Genomic DNA, 22,528 nt, shown 5'->3' on the forward strand with positions numbered 1-22,528 from the left:
ATTTCAAATCTTCCTCACAGTAATTTTTTTTTTATTGCTTCCTATTATAAGTGAGGGGCTTCCCAGGTGGTGCTAGTGGTAAAGAATTTGCTTGCCATTACAGGAGACATAAGAGACACCAGTTCAATCCTTGGGTTGCAAAGATTCCCCCGGATGAGGGCATGGGAACCCATTCCAGTATTCTTGCCTGGAGAATCCCCATGGACAGAGGAGCCTGGAGGGCCACAGTCCATAGGGTCGCAAAGAGTTGGACACGACTGAAGCAGCTGAGCACGCATAAGCCCATACGTAAGGCTTTCATTCCAGCTTTCTTCATCACCTTGGTTTCATGTTGTGAGGCCAGCTCTAATCTCCCAAAGCATGTGGAGCACCTTTAGTTTCTATTGTACTATAAAAGCTAAAGTCTTGGTCACCTTTGCCCTCTGTGAATATGGAGCTCACACGTTTATGGTCTGCAGTGATCTTGTTTATTTTATTTTATTTTTTTGACAAACTTATGACTTTTCTCTTTGTTTTTCTATCATTGGAGCAGGGAAGATATCAAAGCATGGAGGTACACTGTTGTATATAAACCCACATGTATGTACAGATGTATGAACCCAGACATATTCATTTTGAACAGTATTTTTTGTTAAAGTATCTAAAGAGTGGTTGCTAATATATTTTAAAATGTATGCTTAATAGCTCCGAAGAAACATTACCTTTTGCTATTTGCCTGTCATTGTACTGTTATTTTTTTATACCTAAGCTAAAATCAGCTTTTAAATGTGAAAAATTTGTTGAAAGCTTATTAGTACCAGCACTATGCTAATATACAATTTCTTTATTCAGATATAGATCAATGGAACTATAGGATAGAAAGTCCAGAGATAAACCACACATCTATGGTCACCTAATCTCTGACAAAGAAAGCAAGAATATACAATGGAGAAAAGATAGTCTGTTTAATAAGCGGTGGTTGGAAAGCTGGACAGCTATTAATACATGTAAAAGAATGAAATTAGAATACTCCCTAACACCATACACAAAAATAAACTCAAAATGGATTAAGTACCTAAATGTAAGATTGGATACTTTAGAACTTTTAGAGAAAATCATAGGAAGAACACTCTCTCACAGAAGTTGCAGCAATATCTTTTTTGATCCACCTCTTTGAGTAATGAAAATAAAAGCAAAAATAAATAATGGGACCTAACTAAACTTAAAAGCTTTTGCACAGCAAAGAAAGGCATAAACAAAACAAAAAGACAACCCACAGAATAGGAGAAGGTATTTGCAAATAAATTGACTGACAAGGGATTAATCACCAAAATATACAAACAGGTCATGTAGCTCAATGTTAAAAAAACAAACAACCCAATTAAAAAGTGGACAGACTATCTAAAGAGACATTTCTCCAAAGAAGACATACACATGGCCAAGAGTCACATGAAAAGATGCTCAATATCACTAATTATTAGAGAAATGCAGATCAAAACTACAATGAAGTGTCACTTCACACCAGTCAGAATGACCATCATAAAAAAAAAAACACAAAAACCCTACAATAAATGGTAGAGGGGGTGTGGATAAAGGGGAGCTTTCCTACACTATTGCTGCTGCTGCTGCTGCTAAGTCGCTTCAGTCGTGTCCAACTCTGTGTGACCCCATAGATGGCAGCCCACCAGGCTCCCCCATCCCTGGGATTCTCCAGGCAAGAACACTGGAGTGGGTTGCCATTTCCTTTTCCAATGCATGAAAGCGAAGTCGCTCAGTCGTGTCCGACTCCTAGCGACTCCTACACTGTTGATGGGAATGTAAATTGGTGCAGTTCAGTTCAGTCCCTCACTCATGTCTAATTCTTTGCGACCCTATGGACTGCAGCACTCCAGGCTTCCCTGTCCATCACCAACTCATGTCCATTGAGTCGGTGATGCCATCCAACCATCTCATCCTCTGTCATCCCCTTCTCCTCTTGCCCTCAATCTTTCCCAGCATCAGGGTCTTTTCAAATGAGTCAGTTCTTCACATCAGGTGGCCAAAGTATTGGAGTTTCAGCTTCAACATCAGTCCTGCCAGTGAATATTTAGGACTGATTTCCTTTAGAATGGACTGGTTGGATCTCCTTGCTGTCCAAGGGACTAGCAAGAGTCTTCTACAACACCCCAGTTCAACAGCATCAGTTTTTTGGCACTCATCTTCCTTTATAGTCCAACTCGCACATCCATACATGACTACTGGAAAAACCATAGCTTTGGCTAGATGGATATTTGTTGGCAAAGTAATGCCTCTGCTTTTTAATATGCTGTCTAGGTTAGTCATAACTTTCCTTCCAAGGAGTAAGCATCTTTTAATTTCATGGCTGCAGTCACCATCTCCACTGATTTTGGAGCCCAAAAAAATAAAGTCAGCCACTGTTTCCCCTTCTATTTGCCTTGAAGTGATGGGACCAGATGCCATGATCTTCGTTTTCTGAATGTTGAACTTAAGCCTACTTTTTCAGTCTCCTCTTTCACTTTCATCAAGAGGCTTTTTAGTTCTTCTTCGCTTTCTGCCATAAGGGTGGTGTCATCTGCATATCTGAGGTTATTGATATTTCTCCTGGCAATCTTGATTCCAGCTTGTGCTTCTTCCAGCCCAGCATTTCTCATGATCTACTCTGCATATAAGTTAAATAAGCAGGGTGACAATATATAGCCTTGACGTACTCCTTTCCCGGTTTGGAACCAGTCTGTTGTTCTATGTCCAGTTCTAACTGTTGCTTCCTGACCTGCAATAGGTTTCTCAAGAGGTAGGTCAGGTGGTCTGGTATTCTCATCTCTTTAAAAATTTTCCGCAGTTTGTTGTGATCTACACAGTCAGTCTTTGGCATAGTCAATAAAGCAGAAATAGATGTTTTTCTGGAACTCTCTTGTTTTTTCAATAATCCATCAGATATTGGCAATTTGATCTCTGGTTCCTCTGCCTTTTCTAAAACCAGCTTGAACATCTCAAAGTTCACGGGTCATGTACTGCAGATTGGTACAGCCATTATGCAAAACAGTGCAGAGGTTCCTTAAATAAATACTTAGGAATATATCTACCTAAAGACACTAAAGACCTATATATAGAAAACTATAAAACACTGGTGAAAGAAATCAAAGAGGACACTAATAGATGGATAAATATACCATGTTCATGGATTGGAAGAATGAATATAATGAAAATTAGTATACTACCCAAAGCAATCTATAGATTCAATGCAATCCCTATCAAGCTACCAACGGTATTTTTCACAGAGCTAGAACAATTTCACAATTTGTATGGAAATACAGAAAACCTCGAATAGCCAAAGCAGTCTTGAGAAAGAAGAATGGAACTGGAGGAATCAACCTGCCTGACTTCAGGCTCTACTACAAAGCCACAGTCATCAAGACAGTATGGTACTGGCACAAAGACAGACATATAGATCAATGGAACAAAATAGAAAGCCCAGAGATAAATCCACACACCTATGGACACCTTATCTTTGACAAAGGAGGCAAGAATATACAATGGAGAAAAGACAATCTCTTTAACAAGTGGTGCTGGGAAAACTGGTCAACCACTTGTAAAAGAGTGAAACTGGAACACTTTCTAACACATACACAAAAATAAACTCAAAATGGATTAAAGATCTAAACATAAGACCAGAAACTATAAAACTCCTAGAGGAGAACATAGGCAAAACACTCTCTGACATACATCACAGCAGGATCCTCTATGACCCGCCTCCCAGAATATTGGAAATAAAAGCAAAAATAAACAAATGGGATCTAATTAAAATTAAAAGCTTCTGCACAACAAAAGAAACTGTTAGCAAGGTGAAAAGACAGCCTTCAGAATGGGAGAAAATAATAGCAAATGAAGCAACTGACAAACAACTAACCTCAAAAATATACAAGCAACTCCTACAGCTCAATTCCAGAAAAAACAAATGACCCAATAAAAAAATAGGCCAAGGAACTAAATAGACATTTCTCCAAAGAAGACATACAGATGGCTAACAAACACATGAAAAGATGCTCAACATTACTCATTATCAGAGAAATGCAAATCAAAACCACAATGAGGTACCATTTCACGCCAGTCAGAATGGCTGTGATCCAAAAGTCTACAAGCAATAAATGCTGGAGAGGGTGTGGAGAAAAGGGAACCCTCTTACACTGTTGGTGGGAATGCAAACTAGTACAGCCACTATGGAGAACAGTGTGAAGATTCCTTAAAAAACTGAAAATAGAACTGCCATATGACCCAGCAATCCCACTGCTGGGCATACACACTGAGGAAACCAGAATTGAAAGAGACACGTGTACCCCAATGTTCATCACAGCACTGTTTATAATAGCCAGGACATGGAAGAAACCTAGATGCCCATCAGCAGATGAATGGATAAGAAAGCTGTGGTACATATACACAATGGAGTATTACTCAGCCATTAAAAAGAATACATTTGAATCAGTTCTAATGAGGTGGTTGAAACTGAAGCCAATTATACAGAGTGAAGTAAGCCAGAAAAAAAAACACCAATACAGTATACTAATGCATATATATGGAATTTAGAAAGATGGTAACGATAACCCTGTATGCGAGACAGTAAAAGAGACACAGATGTATAGAACAGTCTTTTGGACTCTGTGGGAGGCAGGGGGGATGATTTGGGAGAATGGAATTAAAACATGTATAATATCATATAAGAAACGAATCGCCAGTCCAGGTTCGATGCAGGATACAGGATGCTTGGGGCTGGTGCACTGGGATGACCCAGAGGGATGGTATGGGGAGGGAGGTGGGAAGGGGGTTCAGGATTGGGAACATGTGTACACCTGTGGTGGATTCATGTTGATGTATGGCAAAACCAATACAATATTGTAAAGTAATTAGCCTCTAATTAAAATAAATAAATTAAAAAAAATTAGAGGTACCATATGATTCTGTTATACATATATCTATGTTTTTCAAATTTTTTTTCACTTGTAGGTTACACACTGAGTGTTGAGTAGAGTTCTCTAAGGTGTATAGTCCCTGTTGATTATCTATTTTATATATAGTAGTGTGCATCTGTTAATCCCAGCCTCCTAATTTATCCTTCCCCCAGGACGCCTTTCCCTTTTGGTAACCACAAGTTTATTTTCTGTCTGTGAGTCCCTTTCTGTTTTCTAAATAAATTTGGAAACAGAGCTTATTTAGACCTGGACTGCCAGGAAAGTCCCAGGACCTTGTTGTATATCTACATATATCAGTTTGAATCTGCTAATCCCAAACTAAATAAATTCATTTGTATCCTTATTTTAGATTCCCATATGATATCAATCAATTGGCTCTGTATTATAAGAGCCTATTGTATCAGCCAGTCAATTGATACATATGCTATTCATCTTTCTCTGTTTGATTTACTTAGTATGGTAATTTTAGTTCCCTGTGCTGTATAGTAGAACTTGGGTTTTTCTTTCTTAAATTTTTTGGCCATGTTGTGCAGCATGCAGGATCCTAGTTCCCTGATTGAGGATCAAATCCACATCCCCTGCAGTGGAAGCATGGAGTCTTAACCACTGGACAGCCAGGGAAATCCCAGGATCTTGTTGTTTATTCATTCTATATATATCAGTTTGTATCTGCTAATTCCAAACTCCCACTCCCAATCCTTCCCTCCAGTTCCCACCAAAGCAAAAATTTGTTTGCTAATTCCAAACTCCCCTTCTCCTCCCCCTTAGCAACTGCCCATCTATTCTCTATGTCCCTGATTCTGTTTCACAGACAGGTTCATTTGTGTTTTAATTTAGATATCACAAGAAGTGATAGCATATGGTATTTGTCTTGTTACATTGCTTAGTATAATAACCTCTAGTTGCATCCATGTTGCTGCAAATGGTATTATTTCATTCTTTTTTATAGCTGAGTAGTATTTCATTGTATAAATGTACCACATCTTTATCTGTTCCTTTGTTGATGGACATTTAGGTTGCTTCCAGGTCTTGGCTATTGTGAGTACTGCTGTTATGAACATAGGGTATGTGTATCTTTTCAATTATAGTTTTGTTTGGATATATGCCCAGGAGTGAGATTGCTGGATCATATGGTAATTCTAGTGTTAGTTTTCTGAGGAACCTCCATACTATTTTCCAAAGTGCTTCTGCCCATTTTTTGATAGGGTTTTTTTTTTTTTTTTTTTTTTGGTAGTGAGCTACACGAACTGTTTGTATATTTTAGAGATTTATCTCTTGTCGGTTGCATTGTTTGCAAATATTTTTTCCCATTATGAAACTAATATAATACTGTAAACCAACTGTACTTCAATTTTTGAAAAAGGAATAGTGACTTCTCCTGGTTGGAAATATCAGCCACTCTCATCCTCTGCATAATTTTGACTTACTATGTACTAAAGGAATGAAATTGCTGTTTAACTGAAGGAAAAAAAAGGAAAATGATTATCATGATGGCTGAGTTAAGTTCATACTCAGTAAAGAACTCAGAATAGTGCCTGGCACATAATTTATACTCAATAAATGTTAGCTAAAATCAGCAACAAGAATAGCAGCTGTGTCATGATTATCACTAATGTAAGTCCTGAGCAGAAGAAGGTGTTTCAATGGGAGCTAAAGGAGCAGGCAGGAGAGGACAGGAGTAATTGCAGAGCCTCGGATAGCTAAGAGGCTGCTGCTCTTCAGCCCGACACTCAGGTGACCAGCTTGGAGAGCTCTAAGGCTGTCACAAAGGGCAGCTAAGGCATTATCCTTCCTGTCTGCGGCTCTAGTCCAGAGAGGGGAAAAGACATTTGCGGATGGTGAGATATTCCAGTGTTTTTGCTTTTTGTTTTTAAAGTCAAGACCTTCAACTTTGGCTGCACATTGGAATGACGGGGAAGCTTTCAAAAATCCCACTGCACTGGTCCCAGCCCAGAGATTCTGTGTCTTCGGTCTGGGCTGTGGTCCCTGGTGATTCCAGTGTGCAGCCCAGGTGAGCACCGGTGTCTGAGGGAGTTTCTCTTTATGGGGCAGCCCTCTACCCCACTCCCTCCTGCTTCTGGCTGCTCCCCAGCCTGGAAGTAGTCAGCTCTCTCTTTTTCCAGTCACTTTCATATCACCCTGGAGATGAAACAAAAATGTGTTTTGTGTTTGATTTCTTATTTGTGGTCAATATTCCTAGGTCATATTTACTTCCGGAGAAGGCAATGGCACCCCACTCCAGTACTCTTGCCTGGAAAATCCCACGTACGGAGGAGCCTGGTAGGCTGCGGTCCGTGGGGTCGCTAAAAGTTGGACATGACTGAGCAACTTCACTTTCACTTTTCACTTTCCTGCATTGGAGAAGGAAATGGCAACCCACTCCAGTGTTCTTGCCTGGAGAATCCCAGAGACGGGGGAGCCCGGTGGGCTGCCGTCTATGGGGTCGCACAGAGTCGGACATGGCTGAAGTGACTTAGCAGCGGCAGCATATTTACTTCTCAGAAATGGCAATTAGGAAGCCTGACTGGGGCTCAGGTGGAAACTACCCCAGACCATATTGAAGGTCTGCCCTCCCCTCTCCCTATTCCTCCTGCAGCATCCTCTCTCCCTTGTGGGCTCAGGGAACAAAAGAGCAAGAGGCATGACTTTCTGCTCTGGTCCCTGAAGCAGCTGCAGGGTGGCTGACAAGTCACCAGGTCAAGTATCCATCTCAGCTTTCCTTCAGTATTGATAATATACTAGTGAAACCTCAGCCACACATTTATTTATTCTCAGTGCTGTAAATCACAGGGAAGGAAAAGACCAACAGGCAGAAATATCATTCCTTCAGCTGCTCCAAATGTTGAGAGGATGTGAAATGAATAATTATAGCCTTTGTATTAAGTATTCATTATTTCACCAGCCCCAGTCGCCCCAGCTTTGTATTTTCAGCCTTGTTTGCTGCTGGTGAAAGTGTTTGGGCGTAACTGCCACAGTTCATCTCCTCATTGTCTCCAACTCCTCACATATCCCTGAGCCAGGGAAGGAAGCTGATGCTTATTGTGGGTGTTTGTGCAACACTGGGCACACTCATGCTCTTACACACTTTCTCCTTTGGACCTTCCAACACATGTGTTCCTTGCAGACTCTGGGTCACTTGATGAAACGTATTGGTACTTTGAGACCTGGACTTCCTTTCTCAGATTCATTTCTGACCTTAAGTGAAACCTACTGTTTTTCTCCAGTAGGTTTGTGATGATCTATTTCCCAGGTGTCACATAGGAAAAAAGATTATCTAAAATATGAGCCTGTTCATGATTAATTTCACTCAGAAATTTATCTTTTTCTGTAACCGTAGAATTTATCTTTTTCTGCAGCACCATGTAGTGAAATACACACAGAATTTTGAATTGGAAGTTTTAGGCTCCAACTCACACTCTTCATGTGTGTTTGGACAAGTCATTGAATCTTTCTGCCTCTGTACTCTTATGATTAAAACTGGACTAGACCTACACAGCCTTAAAGGGTCTTACACAGCTCAAAGGAAGCATTGTCATATGACCATGCTTTGTGAGCCGCAATACAATGTATAAAGTCTTGGTTGCTTCATCGGTGTCCTCAGTACTCTTTTCTACATGTTCATGTGGTTACTAGTTCTCACTGATACTGTTTTCTCTAGGCTTTTGCTCACATTGGAATGATTTGTGGCCACCAAAAGATGTGTCTAAGTCCTACTCTCTGGTACCTATGACCTTAATTGGAAAAAGAGTCTTTGTAGATGTAACTAGGTTAAGAATCTAGAAATGAGATCATTATGGATTAACTCAGTGAGTCTTAAATGCAGTGACAAGTATCCTTTTTTGTGGGAGCAACCACCTTTTATTAATGTTAGGAGTGGGGACACACCAAAGGCCATGTGAAGACAGAGGAAGAGGCTAGAGTTCTGCTGCCACAAGCCAAGGAAAGCTTGGCACCACCATAAAATGGAAGAAGCGGGGAAGGATTTTCCCCTTAGAGCCTTTGAGAGGCTGAACGTAGCCCTAACAACAGCTTGCTTTCATAGTTCTGGCCTCTGACGCTGTGAGAAAATAAACATCTCTTGACTTTAAGCTACCAGGTATGTGGAACCTAATACACTCTTCTTTTTTATTTTTTGCATTAAAAAAAGAATTTTATTGGAGGATAATTGCTTTACAATGTTGTGCTGGCTTCTGCCATATATCATCATGAATCAGCCATGGGCGCACACATCTTTTAAGACCTGGCTCCAGTGTCCTCTGCCCCTGGAAGTCTCTGCTGCATTCCCAAGGCTGGGGGCAGTGCTCCTCCTCCATACACCCATGAAACCCCTTACATCTGTCACCCTACTTGCACCTGTTATGTAATTATCCACTGATGTGTCTGTCTCCTCAGTGACACTGAGAGTTCTATGACAGTGGGATTGTGCCTTATCAATGCTTTCATCTTGCATGTAACAGCTCAGTATGTGTCTGCTTTATGCAAAATGCTCTCAGACTCTGTCATCTTTATTAAATCCCCCAGCAGCACATTGGCTTTAATGCTTGTAGTGGGAACTGATGTGCCTGGCTTTTCACCTATAGGTATCTTTCATCTTTCTGCACACACTGCTTGGTTAATATTATTTCTACAATGTGATCCAGACACTTGTCTACTCAGAGTCTCTCAGCAACTCCATACCTCTTGACCACTGGCTTTCAGGTGTCTCCACAGCCTGGCCCCAAAGTACTTTTGCAGTTTTATCCACCATTACCCTCCTTCATGGGGATTTCCTTGGTAGCTCAGTTGGTAAAGAATCCGCCTGCAATGCAGGAGACTCTGGTTGGATTCCTGGGTAGGGAAGATCTGCTGGAGAAGGGATAGGCTACTCACTCCAGTATTCTTGGGCTTCCCTGGTGGCTTAGCCAGTAAAGAATCTGCCTGCAATGCAGGAGAACTGGGTTCAATCCCTGGGTTGGAAGATCCCCTGGAGAAGGGAATGGCTTCCCACTCTGGTATTCTGGCCTGGAGAATTCCATGGACTGTATAGTCCATGGGCTCTCAAAGAGTTGGACACGACTGAGCGATTTTCACTTCATACCCTCCTTCATGAACTTCTGCTCCATGAAAACAAAGCTGTTCCTGTGTTCATAAAACACACTTTGCTAATATAAAATCTTTACTAGAATGATGGGTGATAAGAAAGCCTATCTCTTCATCACTGTTGAAGTTTTAGTTGCCATACAGAGTCTCCCACCCCCTCCCCCACCTTTCTAGGAGGTCTTTGTGGTCACTCAGGCAGAAATGCCATGTTCCTTCTCAGAACCACTGTTGTGTGGTCATTTGTGCTTTTTGCAGGCAACTGTGCAGACCAGGGTAGGTTATTTGAGGACATGCCTTTGTTAGCCTAATGCGGTCTTTGCTGATGTCAAGGGCCAGCTCTTTTCCATCTCTCCATCTCCTGCAGGACCTGAGGGCCTCCAGTGCCTCATTCACTGGGTATATTAAAGATATTCATACATGTGATGTTAATATAGGGAAATTCAATAACCTCTCCTGATGTAGCCTTTTTTCTCCTCCAATTTCCCTTTGTATTTATATTGCTTTGCCCTTACAAGATTTTGTGAAAATGAATGTTATTACTGAAAAACTGCCTGTTCTGTATTTTAAGTATAATAACCTCTTAGTAACAAATTTGCAAGCAGAAAAAAATGGGTCTTAAACTTTTAGTGAGGACTAGGGCAATTGTTTTGGTGGAGGAGTGTTCCTTACCTTTGGATGGGTTGGTCTCTAACAAGTGATTGAAGAGTTCACAGAAGAATGTTGGACACTGGGAGAGGGGTTAGGAGCTGAGAAGGAGAGGAGAGGTGGGCAGAGCTTGGGCCATTGGTTTCAGGTAAAACAAGGGACCAAAAAGCTGTGCTGCTAAGCAGACTTCTAGGAAATCTGAGTCCCTTGATCATCTAAAAATTGTACAAGTTATCATCTGGACACAAGCAGATCTTTTTTATCCAAAACAGTTGAAGTTAGTCGTCATCTTAAAGTAATTACAGTGCCTAGTCATGGCACAGGTCAATAGTGAGTTCCCTCCAATTACGTAGTGGTGCAGAGATAGGAAAGAAATTTTATCTCAGAATAATCCTTGCTTCCAGAGATTTCTACAGCACTCTTTTCCCCTCAGTGAAGGAAGTGATTTAAGTAGCATATTCTCGCTCAAATTTACCTGTGTATTGGGTTGGCCAAAATGTTTGTTCAGGTTTTTCCAGAACATCATATGGAAAAATCCAAACAAGCTTTTCAGTCAACCCAATAGATGTAGAAAACCTAGTCTCCAAAAGACCCGAGTTTGAATCCTGCCTCAGTTACTTACTGGCTTTGTAACCTGGAGCAACTTATTTAATTTCTCTAAGCATCAGATTCTACATCTCTGAAATGGAAATGATGATAACACTATAAGGTTGCTGAAAGTTGAATGCAGCCATAGTCATCATTATTTTATGGGATTGGTGGAGGGCTGGCGGGAGATGGACAAAACTGGTACAATAAGCTTAACTCCTTACGGGTAGTTGAGAGAGAAATTATAGCGGCAATGCTGGTCTGAGTGAAGGGTGCGTTCTACGTGACTCTGTGTTTCTTAAGAGACATGATTTCCATTGCTTAATTCTTTGCAGAATAATGGGACCACTGAGCATCAGGTGGAATCTTTCATAAGGAAAAAACTGGAGTCGCTGTTAAAAGAATCTCAAATTCGAGACAAGGAAGATCCTGATAGTTTCACAGTAAGGGCACTCCTGAAGGCCACGCATGAAGGCTTAAATGCACACCTGAAGCAGGTATACAATTCCCTCTTGTGCTTGTCCTCGACAGGAAAAAGAAAGCACCTCATGCTTTGTTTCTGATCATCTGTCTCTTTTTGGAATGCTTCTCCAGTTTATTCCATTTCTGCCCTTATATTGTGGGAAAAATGAAAGTCTCCTCCTGCAAAATGATGTTAGAAATAGTGAATAATAGATTAAAGGACATGGGTTGGGGTAGACCTGCTTTACTGGGATCCTTGGGACAAAGCCCCATGTCCCTGCAGTCACCCCTCGGTGAGTGCTCAGGTGAGGTTGAGGGCTCATTCAGGCGGCCTCCATGCCCTATTGATCACACCTCCTAAATGTGTATCTGTCCACCTTTCTTCTCTATGGCATGTCCTCATTCAGGCTAATGTCAACTCTCACTTAGACTTCTCTTGCCCTCTTTCAATCTAACCTCCTCTCTGAAATCAGCAAAAGATTTAAAAAATGCAAATCTGATCATGTCACTCCACTGTTCAGAATTTTTCAGTGGCTTCCTGTTATGCTTGGGATAAATGACAGACTGTTTAACTGGGCTTTCAAGGACCCACATAATTGCATTCTCACCTACTTCTCCAGTCTCATATCTCCCCATTTCCCCTGTCACACCACCATCCACAATTGTGACACCAGCCACAATCATCTAACTGCCTTGGTCTTCCTCACTTTCCATTTTCTCTACTTGAAACACTCCATTCCCACATCTACTCTAGCTAACTTCTACTTAGGCTTTTAGATTCCAGCATCTATGTGGTATTCTGAATAAGTCTTGCCTTGACCCCTAGATTACGTTAATTATCCCTTTTATATTGTTGATGGTAGTCTGCTGTATCTTCTTTTTAAAGAAGTTTATTTGCAATTACTTGTTCAATTTCGATCTTCTCAACTAGACTATAAGATCTCATGAAGGCAGGAACCATGTCAGTCTTGATAACCGTTATTTTTCTGACTTGTCTAGTGCCTGGGACTTGTTATGACCCTCATGCATAGTTGTTGAATGAATGAATGGTTTAGGCTCTGGGTGAGATTTTTATTCTTCCTTCTGATAAAGTACAAATGGGCAAGGGAGAGAGATGGTGGGTTTATTGATGTTATCATGGCAGGACATTGAGGGCATTTATTCTGGCTCAAAGGAGATCCATGTGGTCTCTGGCTAAGCTGATAGCAGCCTCCCCTGCTACTGCTGTCTGTCCTCCAGGGCTCAGCATGCCCCAGCAGAGGGAAGATCATTACCCTTGGATCTGAGTGACCACTCAGCATTGGTGGTTACTTTCTAGACCCTACAGAAGTCCAGCCATTCAAACACCTTGTTGATTCTCAGGTCTGCTTTGCTTCCAAACATAGAAAAACCTCATTCAAAATGGCTTAAATAATGAAGAAAGATGTTGGGTTAGGTAAGTGGCAAGTTCATTTGCAGAATGGCCTTCAAGGTGGGCTTAATTCAGAGGCTAAGCAGGGTCATCAAAGACATGTCTTTCTGTTCTAGCTACCATGTAATTAGCATCATCCCCTGTCAGTTTTCCCCTCTCCTGGTGGTTGCAGGGTGACTGCCAGCAGGCCCCTGAACTATGTGTTTCTTGGTCCAAGCCCAGAGAGAGTGAAACAGTGGATGTGCCTCATCCAACAAACCAGAATTTGTACTGACTTCTGGATGGGCAGCTTAGCTCATGTGACAGCCCCTGAGCTGATCCCTGTGACCTTGTGTATGTGTTCTCCATGGAACAGTAAATCAGCATGGGCATAGGATAACATTGGCTTGCTGATGCCAATGATCACTTATCCCTGGAACTGGCACTTCTGAAACTCCATGCTGGATGGGCAGAGTGAATTGTTGGGGGACAAACAGAATGTCAATTACAGCATCACTGTCCTACAGTTTATCATACAGTTTTGCGTTTTCTTAAACATTTTTGTAAATAGCTGTAAGCCTCACCCCTTCCTCCCTGGCCTCCAGCCTCTATTTTCAACCACACAAATGTCTGTCAAATCACATTTGGTTTGCCCAGCTTGATTTTTCTGCTTCTTGTTCCTGGTGAACTCTCTTTGGCTAATCTGGACCAATCACTTCCCCTTATGCTTTTGGAGAAGTCTTTGCTCCATCCTGGATCATCCCAACTGGAAAGGCAACAGCAGGTCTTAGAGATTTTTGAAGAGACAAAACAGGTTCATCTTTCTTTTATACAGGAGATCCTAATGGTAATTTCCTCATCAAGTAAGATGGCAGGGGACTTCATATTTCAGATATATGGTAGGACAAAGCTCATCCTCCTTTTTCTTGTTTTTTACTCTCCCTTAAATCTAGGTGACTGCAAGAATGCATTAGACTTGCATAAAGTAAATGGAGCCTGTGACTTAAACTGACTACAAAGTGTTAAGATTTTTTAACCCTGCTGTCGTGTTAGTTTTTCAAATATGGTTTTGACTCAGTGGGCAAGCAAAGACAGGTTACTGTTGAGAGAAGTCCATCTGTGTCAGATACATATGCATATGTGAAGCCAAGCCTGAGAACGTGCTGTGGGGTTCAGGACGACACTCACTTCAGCTTCCTTCACCCGGGATCAGCACCCAGCAGTGCAGTAGAGTGTGCTACTCTGCCATCTTTTTCCTGGAGATCCCTGACATAAAATAGCAATGAAATCTCATCCTTTACACTGGAAGAACTTAGTATATACAGGAAGGATGCCTACCTTAAGTCCTTGAATCCACCCCTTTTTTACATCCCAGTTCTGGTCATCTGGGTAGCCTTAATAGGTCCTTAAATAGACTTTTCCAGCTCTCCCAAGGTCCCACTCCCTCCATTCTCTCATTTATACAACTACTACCGTAGTGATATTTCAGAAATACGTGTCTGACCATGTTATTTTTCTATCATAAACCATTCAAAAGCTGTTCATAGCTTGGAGGATAAAGTTCACATTGCAAGCTATAGCCCAAAAGACGATCCAACCCCCGCTCTGACTGGTCAACTAATGCATGTGTATAATATAAACACACACACCCCACTTAGTTTCCTGGAAGGTACCATGTTTACAGCATTTGGCCTTTGTGTTCACACTTTCCTTGGCCACAGCACCCTTCTTTTTCACATCATGTAGACAGTGTCTACCTACCTATCTCTGGCTTCAGCTTTTGTAACATGTCCCCTTAGAAGTCCTTCTTAATCTGCCTTCTCTGTCATGAGGCAGCATGCTGGACCTTCCCCATCATAGTCTTGTTCAAGTGTGTTATGATCATTTGTGTTCATCATTAAAGTGCAAGCCCTGGGAGGAACAGGGTCTGCCCCTCTCTTGCTTGCTGTCTCCCTTGTATACATGTCAAGTTCTTATCATGATGTCTGATCCATTAATTCAATTAATGGTGTGGTGTTGATGCTCAAGGAGAGGTCAAGTTGGGGAGAAATATTTGTATAGACTTCTACATAAAGAGGGAATATAGAGTAGGGGAGAGGTAGCAAGTCAGACAGGAGACTTAGAACTATACAGAATCCCTGTTTTATCATCAACTGGTTTTTCAACTTTGGGCATGTTATCTAACTTTGCTATACTTTAGTTTTTATTATCTGTAAAACTGGGATTTTAATTACAGTTGTCTCTAGGCATGGTTGTATATATTAGAATTAGAGAATATATATAATGTACTTGGTATAGTCCTTGGGGCATAGTAGGTGCCTGTTAAATGCATGACCTTATACCTCAACCTGCCTGGGACAGCCCCACTTCATACCTCTTGTCCCAGTGTCATTACTAAAAGTGCCCCATTTATCTCTTCAGAGTCCTGTTTTGGACAATAGATGACATGTTCCCCTACTGAGGGATGAGCTACTAGAACTAGAAAGGAACTCAGAGGTTAATTGGTGTATTCCTCCCCCCAACTCACAGATAGGAGAACTGAGGTCAAGAGAGTGAGTTTTGCCAAAGCCCATGTGACTACTTGGTGGTAGAATTGAGTCTTCTAACTTGGAGAGTAGAGTTACTTCTATGCCACATATGAGCTACTTTCTTAATTCCAGTGTTTTTGAAGAGTTAATGATCAGCTTTAATAGATCTTCAAAGGCAGTCAATACATATAAACCAACCAATACATATAAACCTGTAAACCCGCTACCCATCCTTCTCCAGCATTTTCTGAACTGCCTCTTTCCCCAACCCAGCTTCCCTCTTCTGAACTGCATCTTTAGTTTCCACAGATAATATGTAGATGCTCTCCCTGACCTTTTGATTTGGGGTGGTTTTGCTCACCCATATTCTTCCTTTTTATGAGATGATCTCTCTTCAGCTGGAAGTCCTGGGAGGGCAGGGAGGGCCTATAGGTCTCCTCCTAGATCATGTGAATCACCTAATACATATTTTTAGGGATGGTAATTGGGTAAGAGCCTAAACCCTTTTATCAGGGTGGCTTTCTGTCCCCTGGAGTACAGGCCTCTAGCCTGTGCGTGTCCCCCTCTCTGAAGACAGACACAGCGCCTGCAGGGAAGTGGAGGGCAGAGCAGGAAGAAATGAGCAGCACTTGCTTGCTGCCCACCTGGAGGCAGAAAGAGAGAGGGGCCCCACTCCCTACCACCAGAATTGAGGACGAAACAAAAACAAAGACGATAAACAATCAATCATATTATGCTTTATTTACTCAGCATCCAGATGCAAAGGAAAGTGGAAAGAAGGCACATGGACGATCCCTCATGACCAACTTCGGAAAACATAAGGTAAATGAATTAAGAGTGATAATTTGCATAACTCAGTTAATTTAAAGAGTTGAAAATGTAACAGGAGAATATCATCATGATCTTGGAATAACTGTAGATTCCTTAAACAGGACCCCAGAAAAGGAAAAGATTGACAGTGAAACTACTTTAAAATTTAAGAACTTCTGTTCATCAAAAGTATGAAAGAGCAAATAGCATACTGGGAAATAATATTTTCACTACACGTATCACACAAAGGACTTATATCCTGAATATATTAAGAAATCTCTACAAATCAATAGAAAGCACTCTAATTTTTAAAAAATGAGCAAAAGACTTAACTGTGCTTCACAATAGAAGATATTCAAGTGACTGATATGGAAAAACCCTGATCAGCCCTGGGGAATGTAAATTAGAATGATGTTGAGATTCTGCATACATCTTCCACAGTAACACCCTCACAGTATCTACTCAACCACTCTGTGAACCATGAGCAGCTTATCAGCTGTATTGTTAGGTGTGTCATGAGACTGAAGCAATGATATTTATAGGGGTCTTATTTGTAATAGTACAAATAGGAAACAGTTCAAATGTCTATCAACGATCGAATGAATAAAAATGATGGTGTATTTGTGTAAGAGAATATCAGCAACGAGAATGACAAAACTACAACTACATGCAGTAGTGTGATCTTTGTAAATATGACATTGAGCAAAGGAAGCCAGACCCAGAAGAGTGCATCTAGTTGAGTCCATTTATATGAACCTCAAAAATAGGCAAAAAAAAAAAATCTATGGGGTTAAAGTCAGGATAGTAGTTACTTCTGGGGAGAAGGTGATGACCAAGTGGGAGAATCTGAAGATTTGGGGGCAGATAATATTCCATTTCCTCATTTGGGTGGTTTCACGTGCGGAAAGTTATCATGCTGTACACTTAGAGTTCTTGTACTTTTCTAAGTGTATGTGATACATCAATAAAAAGGTAAAGCAGTTATTAAGTGATGAATTTTATGCATGAGGTTTCCCAAGGCCATTTCTTGTATTTTAAAGACCGTTGTATCTAGAATTTCCTGCCCATCAACAGGATAATTTATTAAAAGTTTGGACAAAATAGTCATAATAAACTGAAAACAATTAAAATGTTCTCCCATATAGACTGCTTAAGTAAATTATGATTCATTCACACAGTGGACAATTATGCCATTGAAAGATGATCTCTCTAAAGAGTTCAACATGCAAAACCTTAAAAAAGTAAGATGAAAACTGATTATATGGTATGCTAATGATGATGTATCAAAACTTTATATAAAGAAAATATATCATCGTTTCTCCAAATACCTGTTGTTGATGATTATTACTTATTTCTGCTTTTTGCATTTTATATTTTAAAATGAACCTGAGAAATAGATTTATTATTTTTGTAACTCTTCAAATTACTAACTGTATATGGAATTGAAGAATATTTCATTTCTTGGTTACAACTACTCATTTAAATTAAAATTATTTTCCAAAGTAAAGCTTTTAGGGAGTGCTTCAGCTACTACAGAATCAGACTTTATTATGTCTTAAGTCATAAGAATGAATGTCCTCAAGACTTTATAGGTTATTTTTTTAAAAGTTAATAGTATTTTAAACTGAAAGTTTATACAATTTTCCATGCCATCTTATTTAATCACCACAAAATAATAATCCTTTAAGATAGATGTTATTTTTCTGCCCTTTAGAGAAAGTACAATAAGAAACTTGAGAGATTAACTGATTTATCAGCATGGTGAGAGGCCAGTCTGAAACAGGAGCTCATCAGATGCTTGGGTTCCCACTCCAGGTACACTGCTGTCCTCAAGGCATAACCAAGACCTGAGAAGGTTCCAGACTGAATTGGCGCTTTGCTGTCAGTGCAGCAGAGTGCACTTACGCCAATAGTGTAGCTTGCTTTTTTGTTGATTATGAATGAGAAAATCTGGAAGGCAATTTGGTCCCATGGTAATGTAGGGATGGAATCCCTTTCCTTTTCTGAGACATGTTGCCCAGATGTCCAAGGTACTTGTCTATGGCCACCACTCCAGCTTTCTTGCCTGGGAAATCCCATGGACAGAGGAGCCTGGCAGAATACAATCCATAGCGTCCCAGATGAGTCAGACATGGCTTAGTGACTAAACAGCAAATGCTTGTTGCTAAGGCAAGCTGCAATGTTTGGTCAATTCTTTTCCTCCAGGTTACTGTCCTTGTGTGTCTATGTGTATTTTAAAGTTCATTTCATTTTTTGTACATTATAGAGGTACCTGATGCAATGAGTTTGTGTTAAGTTTGCTCTGATTTTTCTGGCAGAAAACCACAAAATCACGGTCTAAATCTTATAGTACTGATGATGAGGAGGACGCACAGCAGAATCCTGGCAAGGAAACTGGCCAGCTGTACCGGTAAGAAAACTCCCCATGTTTCTTACTCAGGTTCCCAGGACCTCTCTATCCCCATCAGCTTGGCTGGTTAGTTGTATGTATCTGGAAAATCAGATCACAAGGTAAAGGGCTCAGTGCAGTGGGACATGTGATCAGGATATGAGATGATAATATACGTAGGGGATTTTACAGCCTGGTGCACAGTGGGCTCTTAAATGCTGGCTGTAACAGGCAAGAATCCCTTAGAAGAAATGGAGTAGCCCTCATAGTCAACAAAAAAGTCTGAAATGCAGTACTTGGATGCAATCTCAAAAATGACAGAATGATCTCTGTTCGTCTCCAAAGCAAACCATTCAGTATCACGGTATCCAAGTCTACGCCCTGACCAGTAATGCTGAAGAAGCTGAAGTTGAACGGTTGTATGAAGACCTACAAGACCTTTTAGAACTAACACCAAAATAAGAAAAAGGATGTCCTTTTCATTATAGGGGACGGGAATGCAAAAGTAAGAAGTCAAGAAACACCTGGAGTAACAGGCAAATTTGGCCTTGGAGTACAGAATGAAGAAGGGCAAAGGCTAACAGAGTTTTGCCAAGAGAACACACTGGTCATAGCAAACACCCTCTTCCAATAACACAAGAGAAGACTCTACACATGGACATCACCAGATGGTCAACACTGAAATCAGATTGACTATATTCTTTGCAGCCAAAGATGGAAAAGCTTTATACAGTCAGCAAAAACAAGACCGGGAGCTGACTGTGGCTCAGATCATGATCTCCTTATTGCCAAATTCAGACTTAAATTGAAGAAAGTAGGGACAAACACTAGACCATGCATGTATGACCTAATCAAATCCCTAACGATTACACAGTGTAAGTGAGAAATATATTTAAGGGACTAGAACTGGTAGAGTGCCGGATGAATTATGGACAGAGGTTCATGGCATTGTACAGGGGAAAGGGAGCAAGACGGTCCCCAAGAAAAAGAAATGCAAAAAAGCAAAATGGCTGTCTGAGGAGGCCTTACAAATAGCTGTGAAAAGAAGAGATGCAAAAAGCAAAGGAGAAAAGGAAAGATATACCCATTTGAATGCAGAGTTTCAAAGAATAGCAAGGAGAGATAAGAAAGCCTTCCTCAGCGACCAATGCAAAGAAATAGAGGAAAACAACAGAATGGGAAAGACTAGAGATCTCTTCAAGAAAATTAGAGATACCAAGGGAACATTTCATGCAGAGATGGGCTCGATAAAGGACAGAAATGGTATGGACCTAACAGAAGCAGAAGATATTAAGAAGTGGCAAGAATACACAGAAGAACTGCACAAAATACATCTTCATGACCCAGATAATCACGATGGTGTGATTATTGACCTAGAGCCAGACATCCTGGAATGTGAAGTCAAGTGGGCCTTAGAAAGCATCACTACACACAAAGCTAGTGGAGGTGATGGAATTCCAGTTGAGCTATTTCAAATCCTGAAAGATGATGCTGTGAAAGTGCTGCCCTCAATATGCCAGCAAATTTGGAAAACTCAGCAGTGGCCACAGGACTGGAAAAGGTCAGATTTCATTCCAATCCCAAAGAAAGGCAGTGCCAAAGAATGCTCAAACTACCGCACAATTGCACTCATCTCACACGCTAGTAAAGTAATGCTCAAAATTCTCCAAACCAGGTTTAAACATTATGTGAACTGTGAACTTCCAGATGTTCAAGCTGAATTTAGCAAAGGCAGAGGAACCAGAGATCAAATATCCACTGGATCATCGAAAAAGCAAGAGTTCCAGAAAAACATCTATTTCTGCTTTATCAACTATGCCAAAGCCTTTGACTGTGTGGATCACAATAAACGGTGGAAAATTCTGAAAGAGATGGGAATACCAGACCACCTGACCTGCCTCTTGAGAAATCTGTATTCAAGTCAGGAAGCAACAGTTAGAACTGGACATGTAACAACAGACTGGTTCCAAATAGGAAAAGGAGTACATCAAAGCTGTATATTGTCACCCTGCTTACTTAACTTATATGCAGAGTTCATCATAAGAAACCCTGGGCTGGATGAAGCACAAGCTGGAATCAAGATTGCTGGGAGAAATATCAATAACCTCAGATATGTAGATGACACCACACTTCTGGCAGAAAGTGAAGAAGAACTAAAGAGCCTCTTGATGAAAGTGAAAGAGGAGAGTGAAAAAGTTGGCTTAAAGCTCAACGTTCAGAAAACAAAGATCATGGCATCTGGTCCCATCACTTCATGGGAAATAGTTGGGGAAACAGTGGAAACAGTGGCAGACTTAACTTTTGGGGCTCCAAAATCACTGCAGATGGTGACTGCAGCCATGAATTTAAAAGACACTTACTCCTTGGAAGAAAAGTTATGACTAACCTAGATAGCATATTAAAAAGCAGAGACGTTACTTTGCCAAGAGAGGTCCATCTAGTCAAAGCTATGGCTTATCCAGCGGTCATGCCCAGATATGACAGTTGGAATATAAAGAAAGCTGAGTGCTGAAGAATTGATGCTTTTGAACTGTGGTGTTGGAGAAGACTCTTGAGAGTCCCTTGGACAGCAAGGAGACCCAACCAGTCCATCCGAAGGGAAATCGGTCCTGAATATTCATTGGAAGGACTGATGTTGAAGCTGAAACTCCCATACTTTGGCCACCTGATGCGAAGAACTGACTCATTTGAAAAGACCCTGATGCCTGGAAAGATTGAAGGTGGGAGGAGAAGGTGACGACAGAGGATGAGATGATTGGATGGCATCACCAATTCAATGGGCATGAGAATTTGAGTAAACTTCGGGGGTTGGTGATAGACAGGGAGGCCTTGCGTGCTGCAGTCCATGGGTCAGAAAGAATCAGACATGATTGAGTGACTGAAATGATCTGAACTCGAACATCTGTCAGATAAAATGTATCTTCAGAGGAGAAGGGCCACATGAACTAGCACAGAGGAGCTTTACAGGAGATTGAAGTAGAAGACAGATGATAAGCACATGAGAAGAGCTGGGAATCTGAAATCAGCCAGACTTCAAACTTTTGTTCCTCCAATTTTTACATGGGGCTATGTAGGCTCGTCATTTGTATCTATTTCATAGGGTCACTCTAAGGATTAAAGGACTTCAACTGTTTAGCCTGATGAGCCCTACCCCAATTAACTAAGTGCTCAAAAATATCAGCTGCTGCTTTATTATTTGTTGTTGAGTCATTAAGTCGTGTCTGACTCTTGTGACCCCATGGATTGTAGCCCACTGGGCTCCTCTGCCCATGGGGTGCTCCAGGCAAGAATACTGGGGTGAGCTGCCATTTCCTCCTCCAGGGGGTCTTCCTGACCCTGGGATCAAACCCATGTCTCCTGCATTGGCAGGCGGATTCTTTACCACCCAATCACCAGGGAGGCCTGCTTTATAATTGCCGGTAGAATTTGGGATGAGTAAAATGATTACAATTTTAGAGCCCAAATTGTGATACATGATTTGATATAGGATTTTCTGGAAGATTATATATACAGTAAGTCTCACAAAGGAATATAAATTATATGCTTCATAGATAGATAGACAGATATACAAACATGTGCACATCCACGCACACACCCGTGGCTTTATCAAAAAGACTAAAACAAAATTGGAGGCATAGAGGTCCTGTAGGAAAGAATCACTTAATGTTGAATTCAATTTTGTATTTGAGCCTCA

The 22,528-nt window shown here is 40.9% G+C and overlaps 1 protein-coding gene across 12 annotated transcripts in view; it reads left to right on the plus strand.

The window, feature by feature from the left end:
• Nucleotides 1-22,528, plus strand: part of PLCH1 (phospholipase C eta 1) — a 255,817-nt gene that overhangs the window by 202,580 nt on the left and 30,709 nt on the right. For all 12 annotated transcript variants that reach the window (XM_044945543.2, XM_045166236.1, XM_044945563.2 and 9 more), the window contains 3 exons: nucleotides 11,591-11,752; nucleotides 16,386-16,457; nucleotides 18,764-18,855. In XM_044945543.2, the coding sequence (XP_044801478.2) occupies nucleotides 11,591-11,752; nucleotides 16,386-16,457; nucleotides 18,764-18,855 (326 nt within the window). The remainder of the gene's footprint in view (nucleotides 1-11,590; nucleotides 11,753-16,385; nucleotides 16,458-18,763; nucleotides 18,856-22,528) is intronic.

The sequence above is a fragment of the Bubalus bubalis genome, chromosome 1 (assembly GCF_019923935.1).
Source record: "Bubalus bubalis isolate 160015118507 breed Murrah chromosome 1, NDDB_SH_1, whole genome shotgun sequence".
Taxonomy (NCBI): Eukaryota; Metazoa; Chordata; class Mammalia; order Artiodactyla; family Bovidae; genus Bubalus; species Bubalus bubalis.